The sequence below is a fragment of the Mercurialis annua genome, linkage group LG1-X, assembly GCF_937616625.2.
Source record: "Mercurialis annua linkage group LG1-X, ddMerAnnu1.2, whole genome shotgun sequence".
In the NCBI taxonomy this organism is placed as follows: Eukaryota; Viridiplantae; Streptophyta; class Magnoliopsida; order Malpighiales; family Euphorbiaceae; genus Mercurialis; species Mercurialis annua.
This window is the reverse complement of record NC_065570.1, coordinates 69403895-69424173: the sequence shown is the minus strand read 5'-3', so window position 1 is coordinate 69424173 and position 20279 is coordinate 69403895. Positions and strand designations below refer to the sequence as shown.

At 29.1% G+C, this 20279-nt stretch overlaps 1 protein-coding gene across 1 annotated transcript; it reads left to right on the top strand.

The window, feature by feature from the left end:
• The first annotated feature begins 4839 nt into the window (after positions 1 to 4839).
• On the top strand, positions 4840 to 9541 carry LOC126664825 (protein PIGMENT DEFECTIVE 338, chloroplastic). Its single transcript, XM_050357387.2, has 8 exons — positions 4840 to 5811; positions 6034 to 6108; positions 6199 to 6270; positions 6799 to 6879; positions 7019 to 7116; positions 7699 to 7824; positions 8887 to 8935; positions 9034 to 9541. The coding sequence occupies exons 1-8, from the start codon at positions 4945 to 4947 to the stop codon at positions 9196 to 9198; spliced, it is 1533 nt and encodes a 510-aa protein (XP_050213344.1). The 5' UTR covers positions 4840 to 4944; the 3' UTR covers positions 9199 to 9541.
• The last annotated feature ends 10738 nt before the right edge of the window (positions 9542 to 20279 follow it).

Here is a 20279-nt window from a genome sequence, read left to right as displayed (position 1 = left end):
TTCCCAGATGACTTTTTTCTTGTGGAAATTTAACTGTATGCATATATTCTTCCATACCATTCCAATTTAGTGATCTCTACTTTAGAGACAAGACATCCGAGAGACAATATGAACCATATATCTAATCCAATTAAAATGAATCAGCCTTTCTTATCTTTACCTAGATATTTTTGTTGAATTGTATTTTTTTTGTTCAGATAGTAAAATAATGATTATATTAGTTTAAAATTTAAAATTATTGTTTATTTATATGATAGGCAAAAGGTACAAAAAAAAGTCCTCATAGTTTTTACAAAAGTATAAATCGGTCCTTTTACCTTTTGGGATATAATTAAACCCTCTTTATTTCCAAATAGAACAAATAACCCCTTTGATCCATCATCATTAGAAACACTCGTTAATGGCTGACATGTCTCTCATAATCATATAGGAAAAAAATTTAAAAATAATTTTAATATTTAAAATATTTACCGAAAATTTGAGGGGGTAAGTGTCCCAAAAGTAAAATAAAAAGGTTTAATTCGATTTTAAAACAATAAGAATTTAATTGTTCAATTTTAAAAACACAAGGACTTAATTGTGTCCAAAAAAGTAAAAGGGCTGATCTTTACTTTTGAAAAAAAATCAAGGATTTTTTTGTATCTTTTACCTATATGATATTAAAAAAAATTATTGATACACAATTTTAAACTTCAATTTTAATTACTTTATTTTACTTAACTAGAATAAATTTACAATGAAAGCTCACATAAACATTTAAACTTTTAAATTGATAATTTTTTTTTAAAAATATAGTTATTTGGGAAAATTTCTCAGGGCAGTTTTGAAAAATTTCAATTAAAGCGGTATCTATCTTTTAAATATAATTATACATAACGTACCTTTTTTATTTTCTAAATCATCTTTTTAATTTCAATAGTATCCTTCATGGTGTATTTTTTATTTTTTGTTGGTATTTTATGATGTATTTATAAAGTATTTATGGTGTATTTTTTATTGGTATTTTATGATGTATTTATAAAGTATTTATGATGTATTTATAGTATTTTTATATTATACTCATAATATATTTACGGTGAGTAAACGTTGGATAAAAAAGAAAGATATTTTTATAAATATTTTATAAATCTGGGTATCGAATATAATTAGCAATGCATAACCTAAATTTATAATTTAATATGAATAATTTTGTCTAAATAATTAATAATATTAAAACAGCTATTAATTGTTGGTAAAAAGTTTTGCAATAAAGATCTTCAAACTACAGCTGTTAAAAATTCAAAAATTACTATCAATTTTTAAAAATTCACCAAATATTTAAATGGAGTTTTTAAAAAAAAATAAAAGTTAAAGCTCAACTGAAAACCCGAACCAATGGTCTCATATGTCTATGGCAACAAACAAATAGATTAGTGACCCATGCAGCTATTTAATAGTAGGCACTTGAATAATATTAAGCTCACACTATGATGGATGAAATAAAAATTTAGATAAAATTAACAAAATGATAATAGTTTTAATTCTTTGAATTATTAAATTAGGCTATCATTTTAATTTTGTTAAATTATTTTAATTTTCCAATTCTCTTCTTATTCTTTAGAATTTATTTGTTTTCATCCTTAATTATTCCTTTGAAATGTGGTGATTATATGTCATATTGGCCGGTTCAAAGACAATATTCTTCTATCCAAATTAAACTCTGCAAGACCATATTTCTTTTCCTTTTGTCTACTGGCTCGAATCATCATAAAAATTGCTGAAATCAACAGAAATTTGTAATAAACAAATTTGAAATATAATAAAAAAAATTGGATGGATAAAAAAATAACTAAATAACTGAATTCGCCAAAAATTAAATAAGTGATCGTCCAGAACAATAATGTTTTGATCAAATTCGAAACACACACAAATATAACAACTACCATTGTAAACAAACCATAAAAACAAACAAATCTCCTCCATAGAAAATTATTATGCCAAAAAAACATTAAAAAAACATACGAATATTATACGTACGGGTGAAGAAACGGCTATAATCAGGACAGAAATTGACGATCACCGCCTCACCAATCTCAAATATGTAGTGGCAATGGAGGATGTAGAGAGGAGAAGTTAGGCGGTAACATTTTAGAGAGAGAATGATATTTAGGATACTAAGTATATAAATAAAATTATTTGTTTATTTTTAAATTGTTTGAAATTTTATTGTTTAACATTATTAAAAATTACAAATAATAATTTAATTATTATTTGACTTAAAAAATATATCTAAGAGCTCATGCTATTATCTCAGTAAAATTTGTATTTAAGTTAGAGGTGCAAATGAGTCAAAGTTTGGTGGATTTGAATTGAATTATGTTGATTATTTTGGGTCATTTTAAGTTGGAGGTACAAATGAGTCAAAGTTAGGTGTAATTGGATTGTATTATTTTGAGTCTTTATAACTTAGATCATTTGGAGTTATATTTTTCAACGCATTTTGGACTGAATTCGGTTTATTTAAGTTATATAATTATATTAAAATTTCAATCGACGTTCAAATCAATATAAAAAATAAAAGAAAAATAGAGAAAAAAAACATATTATCTAGAGTTTTACAATTCGTGAAGTACCATACCATTCGAGGTTATGTAACATGAATGATTCTTATCATTAGTTTAAATGTTGATGTTAAATTGTATATTTATGTAAAACTTTTGGAAGGATGTATCTGATGCGTATAACATAAAAAACACTTGGTTGTGTTAGATAATGTTTATGGTCCCTCAATAGAATTTCGAATCGAAATCCTTAATTAAAAAACAAATTTAATTATCGTTAATGTCTGGCTCCGCCATTGGGTATTTTGGGTTAGGTCTGAATTGGAGTTTTAAGTTTTTGTTGAAATGAAGATTAGAGCAAGGGTGATTGACGTTAGGATGACGTAATATTTGTGAGTGTATGTAAATAATATTTAACGTGACCATTTCATAGAGTAGTAGTGTATGAGGATATCACATTCATTCAAAAGATAAAATGATTATTAGTGCTTCATATCATTTCTGAAAGTCCACCATTGTTGGCCGCATCTGATCAAATAAAGTCGCCTCATACAGTTATAACTATGCATTCTCATACAAATGTTGGAGAACTGGAATTTTATTTCATACCTGCTGTGTTACCCGGATTTGAGTTCGGGTGTTCAAGTCGGACACATATCCGCATATCCAATTCGATAATATTCAATTTTCAAGATAAGAAAATACGGGTCCGAAATAAGACACGGATATGGAGATCCGTCAAATTATAAATATTATTAAGTTTATATTTTAATATATGTCACATTGTGCACAAATGACAAAACACTAAACAAGATAAGCTCATAATAATAATAAAAAAAAAGCTTATTTGTAAGACCTATATTTATATTTTAAACAAAGACAATCACGCCACTTCTTATTTTTCTTCTATTTTGCAAACGTTTGGGCGCTTATCTTTTTCTGCTATCTCCAGCCAACTGAAACAACTTTGAAACCGTATCTTACTGCTTTAGTTTCATTTTTCATTCTCAACCACCTTCAATTTACAATAATATAATCGTTTCATAAGTTTTTCTTTTAAACCTCAAGTGTTTGACTGTATTTCGACAGATCTAATATGGATTCCGCGCCCATGTCTGTATTCGTGTTATGTCGTGCCAACACGAGTACGGCAATACCAAAATAGAGAGTCCGGGTAACATAGTATACATGTTTATTGTCCATACCAGTTAATGGGTGTGGGGGCTTCGACACTAACTTTTTATTTTAAATCCGGTCCGAGCTTGAGTCCAAACCGAAAAAACTCCACAATTTTATGAGCAGGTTCGAACTTTTATTTATACACAATTTCTCATATATGTCCGAAAACATTTAGCCCGAACTCGCATATAGAAAGTGCCACATTTGGATAACAAATATGAAGTTCAATTTGTGTTCGGATCGGACTCAGACTCACATAAAAATACTAAAACTCAACAGGCTCGGCCCGAACCATGCCCATGAACAAGTATGATATGGTCCGAATTTTTTAAATTTTTTTATAAGCCAAACGATAATATCATTTATCTCAAAAAAACTAGAAAAAATTATTCAACTTTTTAATAATTTAAAAAATTAAATTTTAATTAACATATAGTATAAAAAATAGTTATTCTTACTATAAAATTATTAAATAATAAATTATTAAATCAAACCGTTTAATTAATATTATAAAAATAGTTATTCTTATTCTTAACCTTTATCATAAACTTATCATAACTGTATCATAATATTATCATAATTGTATAATATAAAATTATTGTACGTACTTGATCATAACCTTTATCATAACCTTATCATAATCATATCATAATATTATCATGCAGTGATTAAAAAAAGAAAAAAAAAAGAAATGAAGCATGATCGACATATGCGGAAACGAACAAATTAGCAGAGATGAAGCATGATGATGGGTAAGCGGAGACAAACAAATTGACGTATCTGGTTCTTCATCGGAGATCTAAAAAAATAGATAGGTTTGTGCCGAAAATCTGAGAAAAAAAAGAAAAGAAATTGAGTTGTGTTTTGCCGAAGAGAATTTTTGGTGAGATTGGAGAATTATGTGTTGGATGAAATTATTTTCCTCAATCACCTATAACTGCAATTGTGTTAGCTTTTAAAAATGTTTTCCTAATTTTTTAGTGAAGCCCACATATTTTGGATATATTGGTAATTTTAGTAGATTTCAGTGAAGCCCAGTAATTATCCTACAATCCAAATCCAAACTTGCCGAGCCAAACTCTTCAATCTTTTAGCCCAATTTCTCTGAAGTCTTAAACATATAACAGCTTTGTGTATGCACAAAAACAAACAAAAAATCTGCAATTTGGAAACAGAAGAAGCTTAGCTCATGACATGAACTGCAAACTGAACCGGATTATCAAAGATGCACACTTTGGTTCAACCTTGTAAGTCTTTATCTCTTCATACCTTCTCGTTACCACTTCATAGAACCAATTTCCTTGTCTCTTCTGTGCATAACAAACACATAAAATCCTCTGCTGGGTCCATAAAAAGTCTGTTTTTTTCTAAGAATATCTCACTTTTGAGAGGTACCCATCTCTCATTTTGCTCTCAAGATGACGCCTTGGATAAATTTTCAAGTGCCCAATTGCCTGAGAGGCAGGAAAATGATGGAATTCAAGATAATGAAGAGCTTGAATTGTTAAATAAGCCATCTCCAGTAGCTTTAAATAATGGGTTAAGTGTAGAAGTGGAAAAAGAACCTGAAAAGATTGACACTGATGAAGCTTTAGCCCCTTTTTTGAAATTTTTTAAGACTAAAGATTCATTAGGAGAAGTGAAGGAAGAGGAAAGTGAATTGGATGTTGCAGTAGAGGTTAGTAATGAGAATAATGAAGTTAAGAAGGTTATTGTGGATTATTACGAGCCGAAACCGGGTGATTTTGTTGTAGGTGTTGTGGTTTCTGGTAATGAGAATAAGCTAGATGTAAATGTTGGGGCAGATTTGCTAGGTACAATGCTGACAAAGGAGGTTCTGCCTCTGTATGACAAAGAGATGGATTATTTGTTGTGTGATATGGAGAAGGATGCTGAGAGTTTTATGGTTAGAGGGAAGATGGGAATAATTAAGGATGAGGCTGCCTTGAGCCAGGGATCAGGGCAAGGAAGGCCGGTTGTGGAGACAGGAACTATATTGTTTGCAGAGGTTCTTGGGAGGACACTGAGCGGCAGGCCGTTGCTTTCTACTAGACGTTTATTTCGCCGTCTAGCTTGGCATCGAGCGAGGCAGGTTCTTTTCTCACTTAAGTTTTTATGCAGCATTCTGAGCTTGCATATTAATTGTTATAATTTTTCATTTCTTTTTAATTCTATTTTACGAAATTATGTTGTAGTTTATGGTCCGCCGATGCATACATTTCCTTGCAACATTTTAGCAGTCACTTGTCAGCAATCAGCTTGAAATGACTATCGCAATTCCTTTTGACATTTTATTGTGTATGTACTATGTCAGATAAAAGAGCTGAATGAGCCTATTGAGGTTGAACTTACAAAGTGGAATACAGGAGGGTTGCTTACAAGAATCGAGGTTTGTGTTCCTTTTATTTGATTGTTTCAGCTTCCATGTGAAAACAAGCATCAACTGTCATCGGTTAATATTTAGAGTTGGCTTTTGCAGGGATTGCGAGCTTTCCTTCCAAAGATTGAATTAGTGAACAGAGTGAACAACTTCAAGGAGTTGAAAGATAATGTATATTGCAATCGTCTTAAGTTTCTTTTTAGCTTTTCTCTAAGCATGGTGCTTTTTATTATTTGATAGTTGCGCTATCATGCATGAGTTGGGGAAGACAAAGAACTCATGGCTAGATTACACTGAAACTTATGTGAAATACACAATGTTTTGTGCTGGAATTGCATTTGTTATGCTCTGTGCCTTAATAAGTAACAACTATTTATAGTTAGGAGAAGGTTCAAATTTTTGATTGTTGGAGCTGATGGATGATGCTCGATCCAGATTTAATTAATTTGCAGCATATATGATATGCTTCCCTGAAAAGTGTTTAAGATTCATAGTCTTGCTCAGTCAAGCAACTAAATTATCTTATACGATGAAATGATGTGACATTCTGGCTAGAGCAGAAGGATAAAAAAGTTAAGGTTTTTATTTTTCTGTATTGTGCTCATCTACAGTCATGCATTATTTGCTTCTTTTGAAATCCTCACTGCTTCTGCCTCTCCTTCTCTTGCTCTAAGAGTTATCTTTTTTCTGATGGTATAGGTAGGTCGCCGAACAAATGTACTGATTATTCGAATAAATGAGAGTAACAATGAGCTGGTATTGAGCGAAAGGGAAGCTTGGGTGAGTTGCCATGTGCCAGTCTGTTTTACCTTTTTCTCTTTCATTGTTTGTAATATTAGCGCTTAATTCGATCTGATTTCATCTTTAACTTTTGTTGGGAGAAGAGGTTTCTTCACTTTTTATAAATTTATAATTGCAGGAAAGGTTAAACCTTCGGGAAGGAACACTTCTGGAAGGAATTGTTAGGAAAGTATTTACATATGGAGCACAAGTAAGAATTGGGGGAACTAACCGAAGGTGAGTGAGCAATGCCTTTCTTTTTGCAGACCTATCTCATTTAATGTTCTGTTTAAAGCTTAAATTGCTCTTGCGAGTTTGATATTCCATTTATGTTACCATAAGAAGTTATATACATGTGCGTGTTTGTCAGATGTTTTATAAATTGAAGAACAGCTTGAAACACTCAGAAAATCTTTGACAATTGGCATAATTTGACAATAGTTTCAGTCATGACTATACTCAAAATAAAATCTGCAAAGGCTAGTACGCATGTTGATTGACCTTTTGGTCAATCGGCAATTTTGCCTTAATTTTGGGCACTTCTAGTAAACAGTTAGGGAGCACTTTAAAGTTTCTAGAAACTTTACATTGTTACATTAAGTTTCACTCTTTTTTTTCATGTCCATGATCCATTCCCAATATAAGATTCGGGATAAGCAACGGTTGCTCTGAACTTTAAGAATAAGTGGCTGTACACTTTTCTGATCATCAGTTTTAATGTTTATTGAAGATTGTTTGCAAATGTATGCTAAAAGATGCTACACTTTGTTACTCATCATCCGTATACAAGTATCTTAAAATTTTGTTGATGCTTCACAGTGGGCTGGTGCATATCTCTAACATCAGTCGGAACCGAGTTACTGATGTTAGTGAATTACTTAAAGTTGATGAGAAGGTTAAAGTCCTGGTTGTGAAGTCAGATTTTCCTGATAAAATTTCACTCAGGTAATTGAGTACTCAATATTTTCCTTACTATTTTCACCCTCTGCTTTTATTTGCCTCGTATATCTTCACAATCCATTTATATTACAAAGTAATTTCGGAAAGGAACTCTAAAAGGAAATGTACATGTACAAGTCTTTACATGTGAATATTGTGTACAAATGATAGAAAGGATGGAAGAGAACATGGGATTGTAGATAAATTGTTTTTGGTCAAATAAATTCATTTTATATGGTTTTTGTCTTAGAAAACAGGTGTGCGCTCTTATCAGAATGTTAAGATAATAAAACTATAGATGAAGCTTCACCCAAATCTCAACAGTATGAACTTTTAGATGAATTAGTTATTTGACATGGTATCAGAGCTTAGAGTTTGATCCTTAGCTATCCCATTTAGTAAATTATATTTTTGAATATGAGGTGGGCATGTGTGATTGTTTGTTCACGAACATTTGGTGAATTGGTAATTTGAGAAGACTAACAAAATATTACTTGACCACCATCAATCTAGTAAATAGGATGATGAAGCATAGTTTTGGTAGTATAATTATGAAAGCGAGTTTCTGCTTGCTGAATGGAGTCGAAAACTTATAAGGAAATTCTGATTCAAATAACAAAATCAATGTGTTTGATTTTACCACTTCACTAGTTACCAGATTGCCGGTTGTTCTAGTCAATATCCTACTTTTCCTATATGATGTCCTTATCAAGTCCTACAACAAAAAGTGTGCGTTTGTATATTTCGTAGCTTCAGGATCCATTAGTTCATTAAGGTCATCCCACCATGGTCTCTTTTACTCGTATGTCTCTTGTTCCTCTTCATAGTAATGTTCAAGGATAAATTATTATATTGCACCCCTTGCCCACATCTTGGATTGGCTATGTATTTTTGTCTTTTAGAGAATCAGATGGACTTCAAAATTCAATGACCCAGGCTATTTGATTTTGCATAGCATGCGTCGAGTATTATTCTACTTATGCTATTATTCATCGCCTTGTACATTGTCTAATATTACATGGTGTATGTTTTAATTCCAAATAATAAAATTCCTTGTGTGGCATGCAGTATTGCTGACCTTGAAAGCGAGCCAGGCCTTTTCATATCAAACAAAGAGGTGAATTATTTTTCAAAAAAATTCCTAATCCATTTGTTAGATCTCATTTTAATTTAAGTACAAGAGAATTTGATAAAAGTACCGTATTCTTTACGCAGAGAGTGTTTGCAGAGGCAGAAGAGATGGCACGGAAGTACAGAAAAAAGCTACCTGCGGTTTTAGCTCCTCGTAAGTCCGCAGACCCTCTAAGCAACACATTACCATTTGATGAAGAAGAAACTATGTATTCAAATTGGAAATGGTTCAAATTCGAAAGGGATTAACGGAACCACTACTGACCTAGGTTTGCAATATGAAGGAGAACTTGTAACTTGTCGATGTGCAGCACGAATAACATTTATTCTACTTTTTTTTTTGTGAATTGCATTGTCTATTTAAAAATTGACAACAGCAGCATATGATGATTGATGATCATAACCTGGACGTGAGTTCTGTCCAGTTGTTGTATACTTTCAAACATCAAATTATTTTGTTGTTTGATTATAAGAAATGTATGTAAATCCAAGTGAACAAGTTGAAACTGCCTAACTGAATAGGTTGGGGGCTCTATGTATTAGAGACTGTATAGTCAAGAAATGTAACTTTAAAGTCCATTTTTTATGATAACCATTAAAGATCATCCAAGTACAATTATAAATGAAAATAAGAATTATAAATCTGAACGAATACAACATAAAAGTCATAGATGTATAACAGTCTAAACTCTAGTAAGTTGAAAACGTTTAGATCTATAAAATTAATCTTCCAATACACCGGACTATACCAGAGATATCGAGGCAAATATTGAAGATGTTAGAGAAGTCATCGAAAAACGCCGGAGACAGAAAGCTAATGAAATGAAGAAGAAGCTAGAACCCATAAAGGGTGAAACCCATTTAGAATAAAACAAATATAATAAAAACTAAAAAATATCAACAATACGCTTTAAAAAAAACATCACTTATATGTTCCAAGATGATTTTTGAGTTAATTACATATTAAATCATCACCTGTACACGAAATTGAAAAAATAACACAACCTTTAAAACGTGACGATTTAGGGCACCACCTTTCATTTCTTTTCAAAAACAACATATACACATTTTTAGTGGCGTTTTTACTGACGTGGCATGATACGTGGCACTCCCACTGGGTGTCCAAGTCAGCAAAATTTTATCTATAAAACATGCCTATGTTGTTTTTGAAAAGAAATGAAAGGTGATGCCCTGAATTAACACGTTTTAAAGGTCGTGTTATTTTTAAAAATTCGTGTAAAGGTAGTTATTTTATATGTAATTAACCTATAATTTTTTTTAGAAGAGTTTGGAATTTAGGGAGGTGATTTTGGCCCCAAAAAAATGGCCAAAACCACCTCCCTTAAGAGGATCGATGCCGCACTGGTTAGAAGAGGAGTACGGTTTCACTAGAGAGAGAAAAAAGGTTTCATTAGAGGGTTATAATTTATTTTAATTTGACAATTTTATTGTAATTGATTCATTTTTTTAATTAATTTAATTGTGTCAATTTTTAATTTTCAGTTAAATTTCTTAATTAGCGAAACTCCATCTTTTGGAATTATGATATCTATCTTCAAACAAAAAAAACCTATTAACAAAAACAGAAAATTCAATTTTAAATCTCTATTTTTAAATAGTTGAAGGCTTGAAGCTAAAACAAAGCAAGCTTCAAATCTTAAATAAACAAAATGAATAATGTATTGAGGTGAAAAAGATAGAATATATTATTTGAATAATTTAGAAAATATTGTCAAATTTAAATAGATTTACAAATTTTAAAAGTTGTGGATAAATTTATAAAAAGTTAAAAAGGTTTAATTTTTTAAACCTTTAAGTCTTATTTAATCCACTCCGTCCCCTCATTTAAAAAAAAAATCAATGCTCCACTTTAAATACTCACTCTATATATTTAGTATTTTTGTATTTAACTTTTATTTGTATCCATTTCTTAGCTTAATCTTTAAACTCAATTCACCATATAATTATAGTAAAAAAATATCATTATTGTCGAAAATAATATTCTCTTTATCCTAAATCTATAGATAATTTAGGACAAACATAGACTTTTAATAAATTAGTGTATCGTTAATTTATATAAAAAAATCATATTTAAAAAATATTACATTTACTTTTATTTAAAAGGCATTCTCCTACAGCTTCTGGGAATTAATTATTCAATAAAGTCTGTCTATTAATTAAAAGGCATAAAATATAAAAAAATTCTTGAAGGTTTTTTTTAAAAGTACAAATCAGTCTTTAAATATTTTTTAAGCACAAAAAAATATCGTAGTTCTAAATTGAACAAAATATCCCTTAAGTCCATGACTTTGACTAACTGTTGCTAAGGTGTTGACGTGGCACTAAAAAAAAGGTTTAAAATTGCCCTTAATTTTTAAAATAATTATCAATTTTATATTTATATTTCTTTTATACTCCCTTCGTCCCGTTTAAGAAGTTCCATATTCTATTTTGGGATGTCCAATTTAAAAAGTCCCATTACTATTTTTAGAATATTTTTCCATTGAATACCCTATTTTACCCTTATTTTAGTTATTTTAAAAGAGTTCTATGGAAAATTCCACTATCATTAATAGGGGCAAAACATGAAAAAACATGAAAAGACAAAAATAATTAATGTTTTCTTAATCTGTGTGTAAAGTCAAATGGAATTTCTAAAGTGGGATGGAGTGAGTATTATTTAACTTTTTTTTTTAATTAATTCTAATTAATTTTTTTTATTAAAATCCATTTAAAAAGGGAACCACAGTCATTCAGCTCTCTCGGAGCAAACGACCATCGATACATCAAATTAATTTTTTTTTCTTTTTTAATTAAAAAAAGACGACCTCTGGTGACCGGAAGTTGTGGGCTATTCTCACCTGGGATGAGAGCCTGGTCGACGAGGTAATTTTTGTTGATATAAATCCCAATTGTGTGAGATTTTCATTGGATTCTTAAGAATTCATACGCTTGCTTTTGTCACTACTTCGCTTGCTTTTGTCATTACCGAGAATATATTTATGGATTTTTCTATGGATATTATGTAAATCTCTTTCCCATAGCTAAGTAAGATATTTATAGCTTCAATGCATGAAATTAAATGATTCCTCAATCTTAAGAAAAATTCATTAATGTTGTAAGAGTATATTTAATTAGGGGTGACAATTTCCTACACGACTCGTTTACACGACACATTACGACACGAAATTAAATAGGTTAGGATTGAATTTATATGAGTTCGAGTCATAAACGGGTTAACCCACTTATGACATTATTAAATAGCGGATTAAACAAATTAAACCCGCCTAAGACACGTTAAGACGTGTTTAAATTTGTTTATTTATTATATTAATTAATTAAATTATTATATGTGACCATATACACTCATATTCATAATATGCATATAAGTTATTAATTGTAGTTTTTCAATTAAGATTTGTGATTATTTTAGATATTTGTTGTTTGATTATACTCATTTAATAAAAAATTTATATTAAATTGATTAAAGATGTTATCAATAAACGTGTTAAACATGTGATTTATATGACATGTTTTAGAAAACAGGTTAGACAGTCCGACACATGCAACCCGTTTAATAAACAGATCGTGTTTGGGTTTGAAATTTTGACACAATTAGTTAAACAGGTCGTGTTCGGATTGGAGAAATCTGTTTATTTTTAAATGGTACACAACACATTTTGGACACATTGACACGAATTGACAACCCTATCTTTAATAAGTCGGACATCGAACACAATATCACTTTATAATATAGAATTAAAATTATATAACTGCTTCAACTTTAAAAAAATAACATTTAGCTATTTGTTTTATTCTAAAAAATAAAATAATAGAATCATTAACCCTTTAAAATAAAAAATAAAAATATTAAGCTATATATTTTACTTTATGAAAATAAGATAGTTAATGATTCAACTTCAACCCTTCATAAATAAATAAACAACCTTTAGGCACCGTTTGGATTGAGGGTTTTTAAAATCCATAGATTTTAACAAAATCGATGGATTATAAATCAATGGAATTTAAATCCATTGATTTTAAAATTTCATCGTTTGGATTGAAAATAAAATCAATGGTTTTTAATATTATATATGGAAAAAATAAATAGTATAACAATTCAGCATTCATAAAAAATGGTGGATTTGGACTTTCCCACCTACTAATCAAAACCCTAAAAAATGATGGATTGTAGAAAATGAGGGAATTTATAAATTCATGAATTCTATTAATTTTTTTTTAAGGCAAACAATGGATTTTGTCCAAATCCATTGATTGTTTAAAATCCATCGTTTAGAATCCATCAATCCAAACGATGCCTTAAATAAATAAAATAAAACGGAAAGAATATCAATTATGTAAGTTTTTTTGGAAAGGTAGATTGTGGAGTGCACAATCCTATACAAGCCTATTCCTTAATACACTAATATCAATTTTTTTATTATATAATTAGAAGAAAGGGAGCGTTTGTAAAAGATATTGAACCCACGATCTAACAGTTTGCTGACGCTTATATCATTTGAATTATAGTTCATTGGTTATTAGTATATCTTAAAGTATCTTACAGGTAATTTAAGTTATTTTCTCATCGGATATGCAAACTAAATTAAAGTCCCATCTTAACAAAATAAACATGATTATATTGCATGCGTATGAGTAACTGATATATAATTTTTTTATTAAGTGTATAATAAAAATATAAATTGATATAGTATTTTATTATAAGTTTATAGTGTATTGATAAAAGCAAATTTTTAAGAAAAAAAAATTTTATTTTTAAAAAATTTATACTCATAACATAAATCAAAATTTGCTAGTTTATAAATATCATACTATCTTTTGTATAGGTCATCTATCCATGATGCATGATTGTGGTGGGTGAAATTCACAATATTTTCTCAAAAAAAAAAATTCAAACAATATGGCATAGAAATTATTATACAACTTGTGGGAAAATATGATATCAAATGGGTAAACGAGTCCAATTATTATAACTGTTTTGACTTGAAGGAAACCAAGCATATCATATAAGTACAGTAACTGGGGTTCTACTCATTTGTGTCTTTCTTGTTTCATACATCGATTTGGGATTCAAATTCTTTGAAAAAAGAAGAAGGAAAAACTAGGTTCTTGTAGTATTATTATTTTTATTTTAGTTTATTACAATTTTAAATTCATAAACTTAGTGAACAAATATGATAGCGTTGTATTTTGATTGCTATTTGAACTTAGATAAAAGAAAGTAATAATAAATGTTTAAATATTTACATATATTGATTACTTTTTAATATATAATTTGAGACACAATTGTATTAGATATTAAAATAATAAAATAAATATATGTATTTTGATTTATGTTATTGATTTATGTTAACTTTTTTTAAAATATAAAATTTAAGTTACTAAAAGTAAAGCATAACTATGTAATTATTTAAGAATAACAAATTAAAAAACTAAATTTGATATTTTCAACAGTGTCGTTATCTTTTTTTGATAGAAGGGTCTAATTTTAATAAATTAAAAGTATTAAGATCTAGTTTTAGTAAATAAAAGTATGAGTAAATGATTAATCCGATCTCTAAATTTGTGATCCGAAGTAAATAACTCGCAATATTTTTGATTAGTTAAAGATAATATTTTTATTTTTAGGTCAATTAATGTAATATCCCGTGTTTTCTCGTCATGGTTTTGTTGTGTTTCCGACTTAGTTTCGGATTGTTATGGTAGTTTTAGCAAGTGTGACACTTTGATTTGAGTATTGATTTTATTGGGTATGTGTCATATGTGTCGTATGAGTTTTCGATGGGGATTTAATTTGTTTCCAGATTATTATCGTTGATGTGTTCGTGTGCCTTCTGAATCTGTCACGCTTTAGTAAAACGTCCATATCTCCAAATTGCACCGTCGGATCGGGCTGCTGTTCAGATATGTTGTTCCTCAAAGGGTTTGCTAAAACTTGTGTGGTTGCATCGGGTTTTTATCAAGGCGCGATGGAGGGCGCATTGGGTCCAACGCGCCTCGTAATACGCTTCAGGTAAATTTTGTTCTTGAGGCGCGATGGGTCGACGCACCTCCCATCTCGCTGTTTGAATTGTTGTTTTGGCCTATAAAAAGACCCTTTATCTTATCCAAACCCTCCCCTTTTATTTTTGCAAACCCTAACCGACCTAAAAACATAAAACACTCTGAGATTGATCAACCCTTCCCCCTTTCCTCTCATTTTTGGATTTCGGTAAGTGAATTTACATTTCTTTCATTGTGTATTCGTTCATTCCTCAATAGATTCGATTCTTGGCTCGTTGGTTCTCTTATTTTCAGTGTGTGGAGTTATTTTTACTGTCTTTAATCTGAATATCACATTCCTTCTTGATTCAATTGGTAAGCTTCCTCAAATCCCTTAGTTTTTGCTTATCAAATTTGTGGTTGTTGTTGTTTATGAATTACTAGGTTGTTGGTATGTGTTATCTACTGTTTGGGCATGTTAGATATGAGTTGTATGATTAAGTTTTTTGGTTAAGCATGTTTGTATAAGTTTACACTTTGGTTGTGTTGTATCAATTGTTAGATTTTACGTAAGATTTGTTGATATGTTCATGCCATGGGTGTTGTCTCTGTTTTTGTATGTTTATAGGGCTGTTGTTGTCAAATCGGTATAACTGTTGTTATGCACGCTGGCATGTATTACTTTGAATATTGGATTTTTATATATAAGTATGTTGTTGGAGTATCAGATTTGAGCCGAGCATTTTGTTCATATGTTGTTATATAAACTGTTAGACTTAGGTTGGAGTCTCGGTTGCCCCCGAACGTTGGTTTCTTGCAGATTTTGTATGTTTGTATGTTTATCTGCGAGGCTAGCTACGAGTTTCAGTACTACCATACCCATATCCTAGCGTCAGTCATGATCTCTGAAATTAGGTCGTGATAATTAAAAAATATTTTTTTATTTTTAAATCAATTAAGGAAAAAATTGGATCATTTTGGTCCTTAAATTTGTTCATAATGTATAATTCTTTTCTTGATTGTCTTATAAATAGAGAATATTGTTCTTAATTGATCGAAATGGCAGAAAGTAAGTTATTTGATCCGAAATCACAAGTTTATGTACCCGATTGAAACTTTTCTGGTAAAAGTATAGTAACCAATTTTACTAAATTATAAGTTCAAGGATGTAAGTATATATTTTACATTTAGAAATGAACAAGTGCGGCTAGATGAAACCCTAATTCGTGAGCTGTGCCCTAATTATATTGCAAACCCATATTTGTCTGTGAATGTTACTGATTAGAGAGTATAAATTTGCAGAATTTATTTATCTTTAGTCCTACTCCCAAAACCAACCCACCATCCTTTCCTCGATAACTAAATCACCCACATTTTTTTACTCATCAATTTCACCACACAACACCTCAGTAAAAATAAATAAATAATCTGTTTACTCTTTTGAGTCATAAACAATTAGTAGATGCCCCAGTTAGAGTTCCTCTATATCCACGCCACCCTTAAACCCTACCTCTTTAAAATGGCACAACCGTATTTAGGATTAAATAATTAAATGCAAAAACATTGTTGTTATGGAGTAACATATAATGCTAAGGTATGAATCGTCTGATCTAACTAAGCTCTTGGTATTCGGCTTGTTTAGTAGTATTTAAATAAATAATATATAAATTTAAATTCGAGCTGAATGAGTGTTTCGGTTTCTTTACATATGAATCAAATATTTTATTATTTAAATTAAATTTTAATTTTACGTTTATATATCTTTTTAAATTTCTTTGATCGAATAAACTATAGTATTAAAGAAATTGAAATCGGTTACTTAATTAAACCCTTTTACCTTTCACAATCTCCTAAGCTGCCTCACTCCTATGATCATCAAACTCTTCATTTCCCTATGCACTTACACGCACAACACTCCAATTTTATTTTATTGAATCATTTATTAGTATCTATTTTACGTTTTACAAATTGACTCGGAAACCCTTGATTTTATCTTCTTGAAGTATATGTATGTTTGAGCTTCATATTCCCATTTTTGCTTTGCTTTTTTTGGGGTTGGGGAGATAGTCAACTTTTGTGTTATGGTTTGGTACAACATTTACAAGATTTTGGTTTTATTTTATGTAAGCATTCTCAATTAATGAAAACTAATATGATTATAGAATTGTTTCATATTAATTTGGATATAAAAATAAATTTGATGAAATTTGATTTCATTTACTTGGAGTAGTCTGATTTAATGATGGAAAACTTGCTCTACGAACTTATGAGTTCTATTCAGTGGCACAATTAAATAAATAAGAGTTGAGAAAAAAACAGCTGACCATTAAAAAATAATTTAAAAAAAACAAATAATCTATATATATACTATATATTATAGAATTGAATTTCAAATTAATAGGTGTAATTTTATAAGTGATCGACCACATTTCTCATTAAATTGATTTATCATTCTATTAGATATCTTTCTTATTAAATAATATTAAAATTTATAAAAGTTGAAAGTTATATTACATTATTAATATTAATGTTTAGTATAACTCATAAATATGGAAAATTTAAATTTATATGATTTTAAAAGTTCAATAGCTAAACAAATTTAATATAATTAATGTTTGAGAAGATAACAAAATTAGCACAAAAAACCCTTCCATTTACACTATTTACCACAAATTTAGATTTGTTTACATCAGCACCATCTTTTTATCATTAATACAATCTTAATGATGTGAGCATGTGTCATCCTGACGCACGCTGACATTGACGCGTGATGCACTGTTACTAGTGCACTAATTTTTTATGCACTCCTATATCTACACTCTGGACTAGTTTATTGTTAAGCACTATTAATACCACTACATATATCTTTTATATAAAAAATCACTTATATAACTATTGATTTAAAATATTAAAAATTTACCTATATAAATTTATATATATTCTTTATTTTAATTTTAAAAGTATAAATATATTAAATTTTAAAAATATAAAATATACAAATACACAGATAATACAATTTTTAAAAATATAAGTGATTATTTATCGGATACATTATTGATACATACCGAAATTTATTTATCATGTATAATTATGTATTAGAGATGTATCTATTAAATATATTTAATATATATATATATATATATATATCATATATAAATTATGTGGTAAAGATGTAACCATCATATATAAATTATGTATCAACAATGTATCAATTTAATACATTTAAAAAATGTATCTATCATGCATAAATTATATATCACCGATGTATCTATTAAGTAAATTTTAAAAAATATATTTATTGTCTATTTATAGCATAACTAACACATTGATAATAAACATCTCGAAAATGTGTAAAAGAATGTATTTATCATGTATCAAATATGTATCAGAGATGTATAAATATCAAACTGGACCGATCAAATTAGTCGGTTGATTCAATTACAATTGATCGAATATTTAAATTAATTATAATGAGGTATCTATTTTAATACATTTAAAAATATATTTATTAAGTATATTTAATATATATACATATATATATATATATATATATATAAAATTATAAATTATGTATTAACAATGTATCTATTTAAATACATTTAAAAATACATCTATCGTGTATAAATTATATATCGGCGATAAATCTATTAAGTACATTTAAAAAAATATCTATCATGTTTAATATATTTTTGATAAATATCACGTATAAATTATGTATCAAAGATGTATCACATATGTATCATAAAAACGAACCGATCAAATATATATATTAAAAGAATATAATAATACTAATTAAAATGAACTAATTAGTTCATTTTAAACATATATGTTTATAAGTTTTTCTAAATATAAAAATGAACCAATCAAATTAGTCAGTTAATTCAATTAATGTATCAAATATGTATCTATCATGAATAAATTGTGTATCAGAGATGTATCAAAAATATATTCGAGCTACAATTAAATGTAGTCAATTAGAATTCAATAAGCACTAGAAAATAGCATTAGCAGCAATAACATCCAAAAATGCACTATCTAACATTCAAAAATAAAAAATTTAAACTCAATTCATTAAAAATAAAATTATATATGTATTGAAAATGTATCGCAGATGTATCATAAATGTATCAGAGATGTATCTGCCCTATTAATAATTTTATAACGTCGGTCTCGATTTAAAATTTTAAAAAATAAAATAAAACTAATGCATCTTGCAGAACTATGATAATAGAGGTATTATGCTCATTTAACCGAATAAAAATTACAAATAAAAGTTAAATGAATTTAAAAAATAAATTTAGAAATAGATTCAATTTTATAACCAATTTGAAGTGAAGAGTAAGTAAAACAAGTAGCAACCAAACTAGGCCAATAAAATTTATAAGCAGTCTCCTGAGTTCAAAGTCTAACTACATTCATTCAGTAATTTTCACAAATAGGTTCTGCTCAAATCATTCATGCGATAAAACTTAGACTATACTAAGGAAATATTGAAGTCTAATGGAAGATTTTAACTAGACTGCGTCTGAGCCATCATTTTAATTCTGAAATATCCAGCTAAACTAATCAACCACCGTTGAGTATCATGAACATATATGTCACTTGACATGTCACTCAACACATACAACACAAAAAAGGTAAGCTCTAAAAAATTGATCAGACCTCTCCGTGTGCACAAGCAACATTTAATCCCATTTATTGGCTTGTATAATTAAACTTTCTTCCTTTTTGCTTTGCTCCACAATTATTACATTACCATTTTTCATTTTAATCCCCACTGGTCACAAATTTATCCACTCTCAATCAAACTTATAAAAATCTAGACCCGTTTTAAATACTCAGTTTAACGAAACTCCATAAATGTAGATTCTTTTTCTTTAAAGATGTAAGATTTACCAGACCTACAAACCCAAACAAAAACCCAATATAGCAATGACCCAAAGAGCACTGAAATGTGAAATTTTTCTCCAGTTCCAGTGGAGCCTTGTTCTCCGGTCTAGCAACGTTCATCCTCCGAATTCACGGTGACGAGGATGTTCCTGCTTGTACAGAGACTGCTCGTGCTGCTGCGGTGGCTGGTTTTGGGTGAATGTTGTCTTCGTCACTGCGGAGACATATTAAAGAAAGTGAAAAGAAAGTGCCAGCTAGGAAGAAGGAAAGATTAAACATTTTATTATTTTTAAAGAGGAAGTAGGTGGTACTCCTTGAAAAGAAATAAGAAAAGTTAGTATTTAAGAAAGAAAGATGGTAATAAAGTAAACAAATTAATTAAAATTGCATTGTGTGAAATAGTGAGCCATTTTTCTGGCTTTCTTGTTATTTTCTCT

Coding starts and splice junctions, on each gene's coding strand:
- LOC126664825 (XM_050357387.2), top strand. CDS start 4,945: ATGCACACTTTGGTTCAACCTTGTAAGTCTTTATCTCTTCATACCTTC. Junction 5,812..6,033: donor CTTGGCATCGAGCGAGGCAG/GTTCTTTTCTCA, acceptor GTACTATGTCAG/ATAAAAGAGCTGAATGAGCC. Junction 6,109..6,198: donor GGTTGCTTACAAGAATCGAG/GTTTGTGTTCCT, acceptor TGGCTTTTGCAG/GGATTGCGAGCTTTCCTTCC.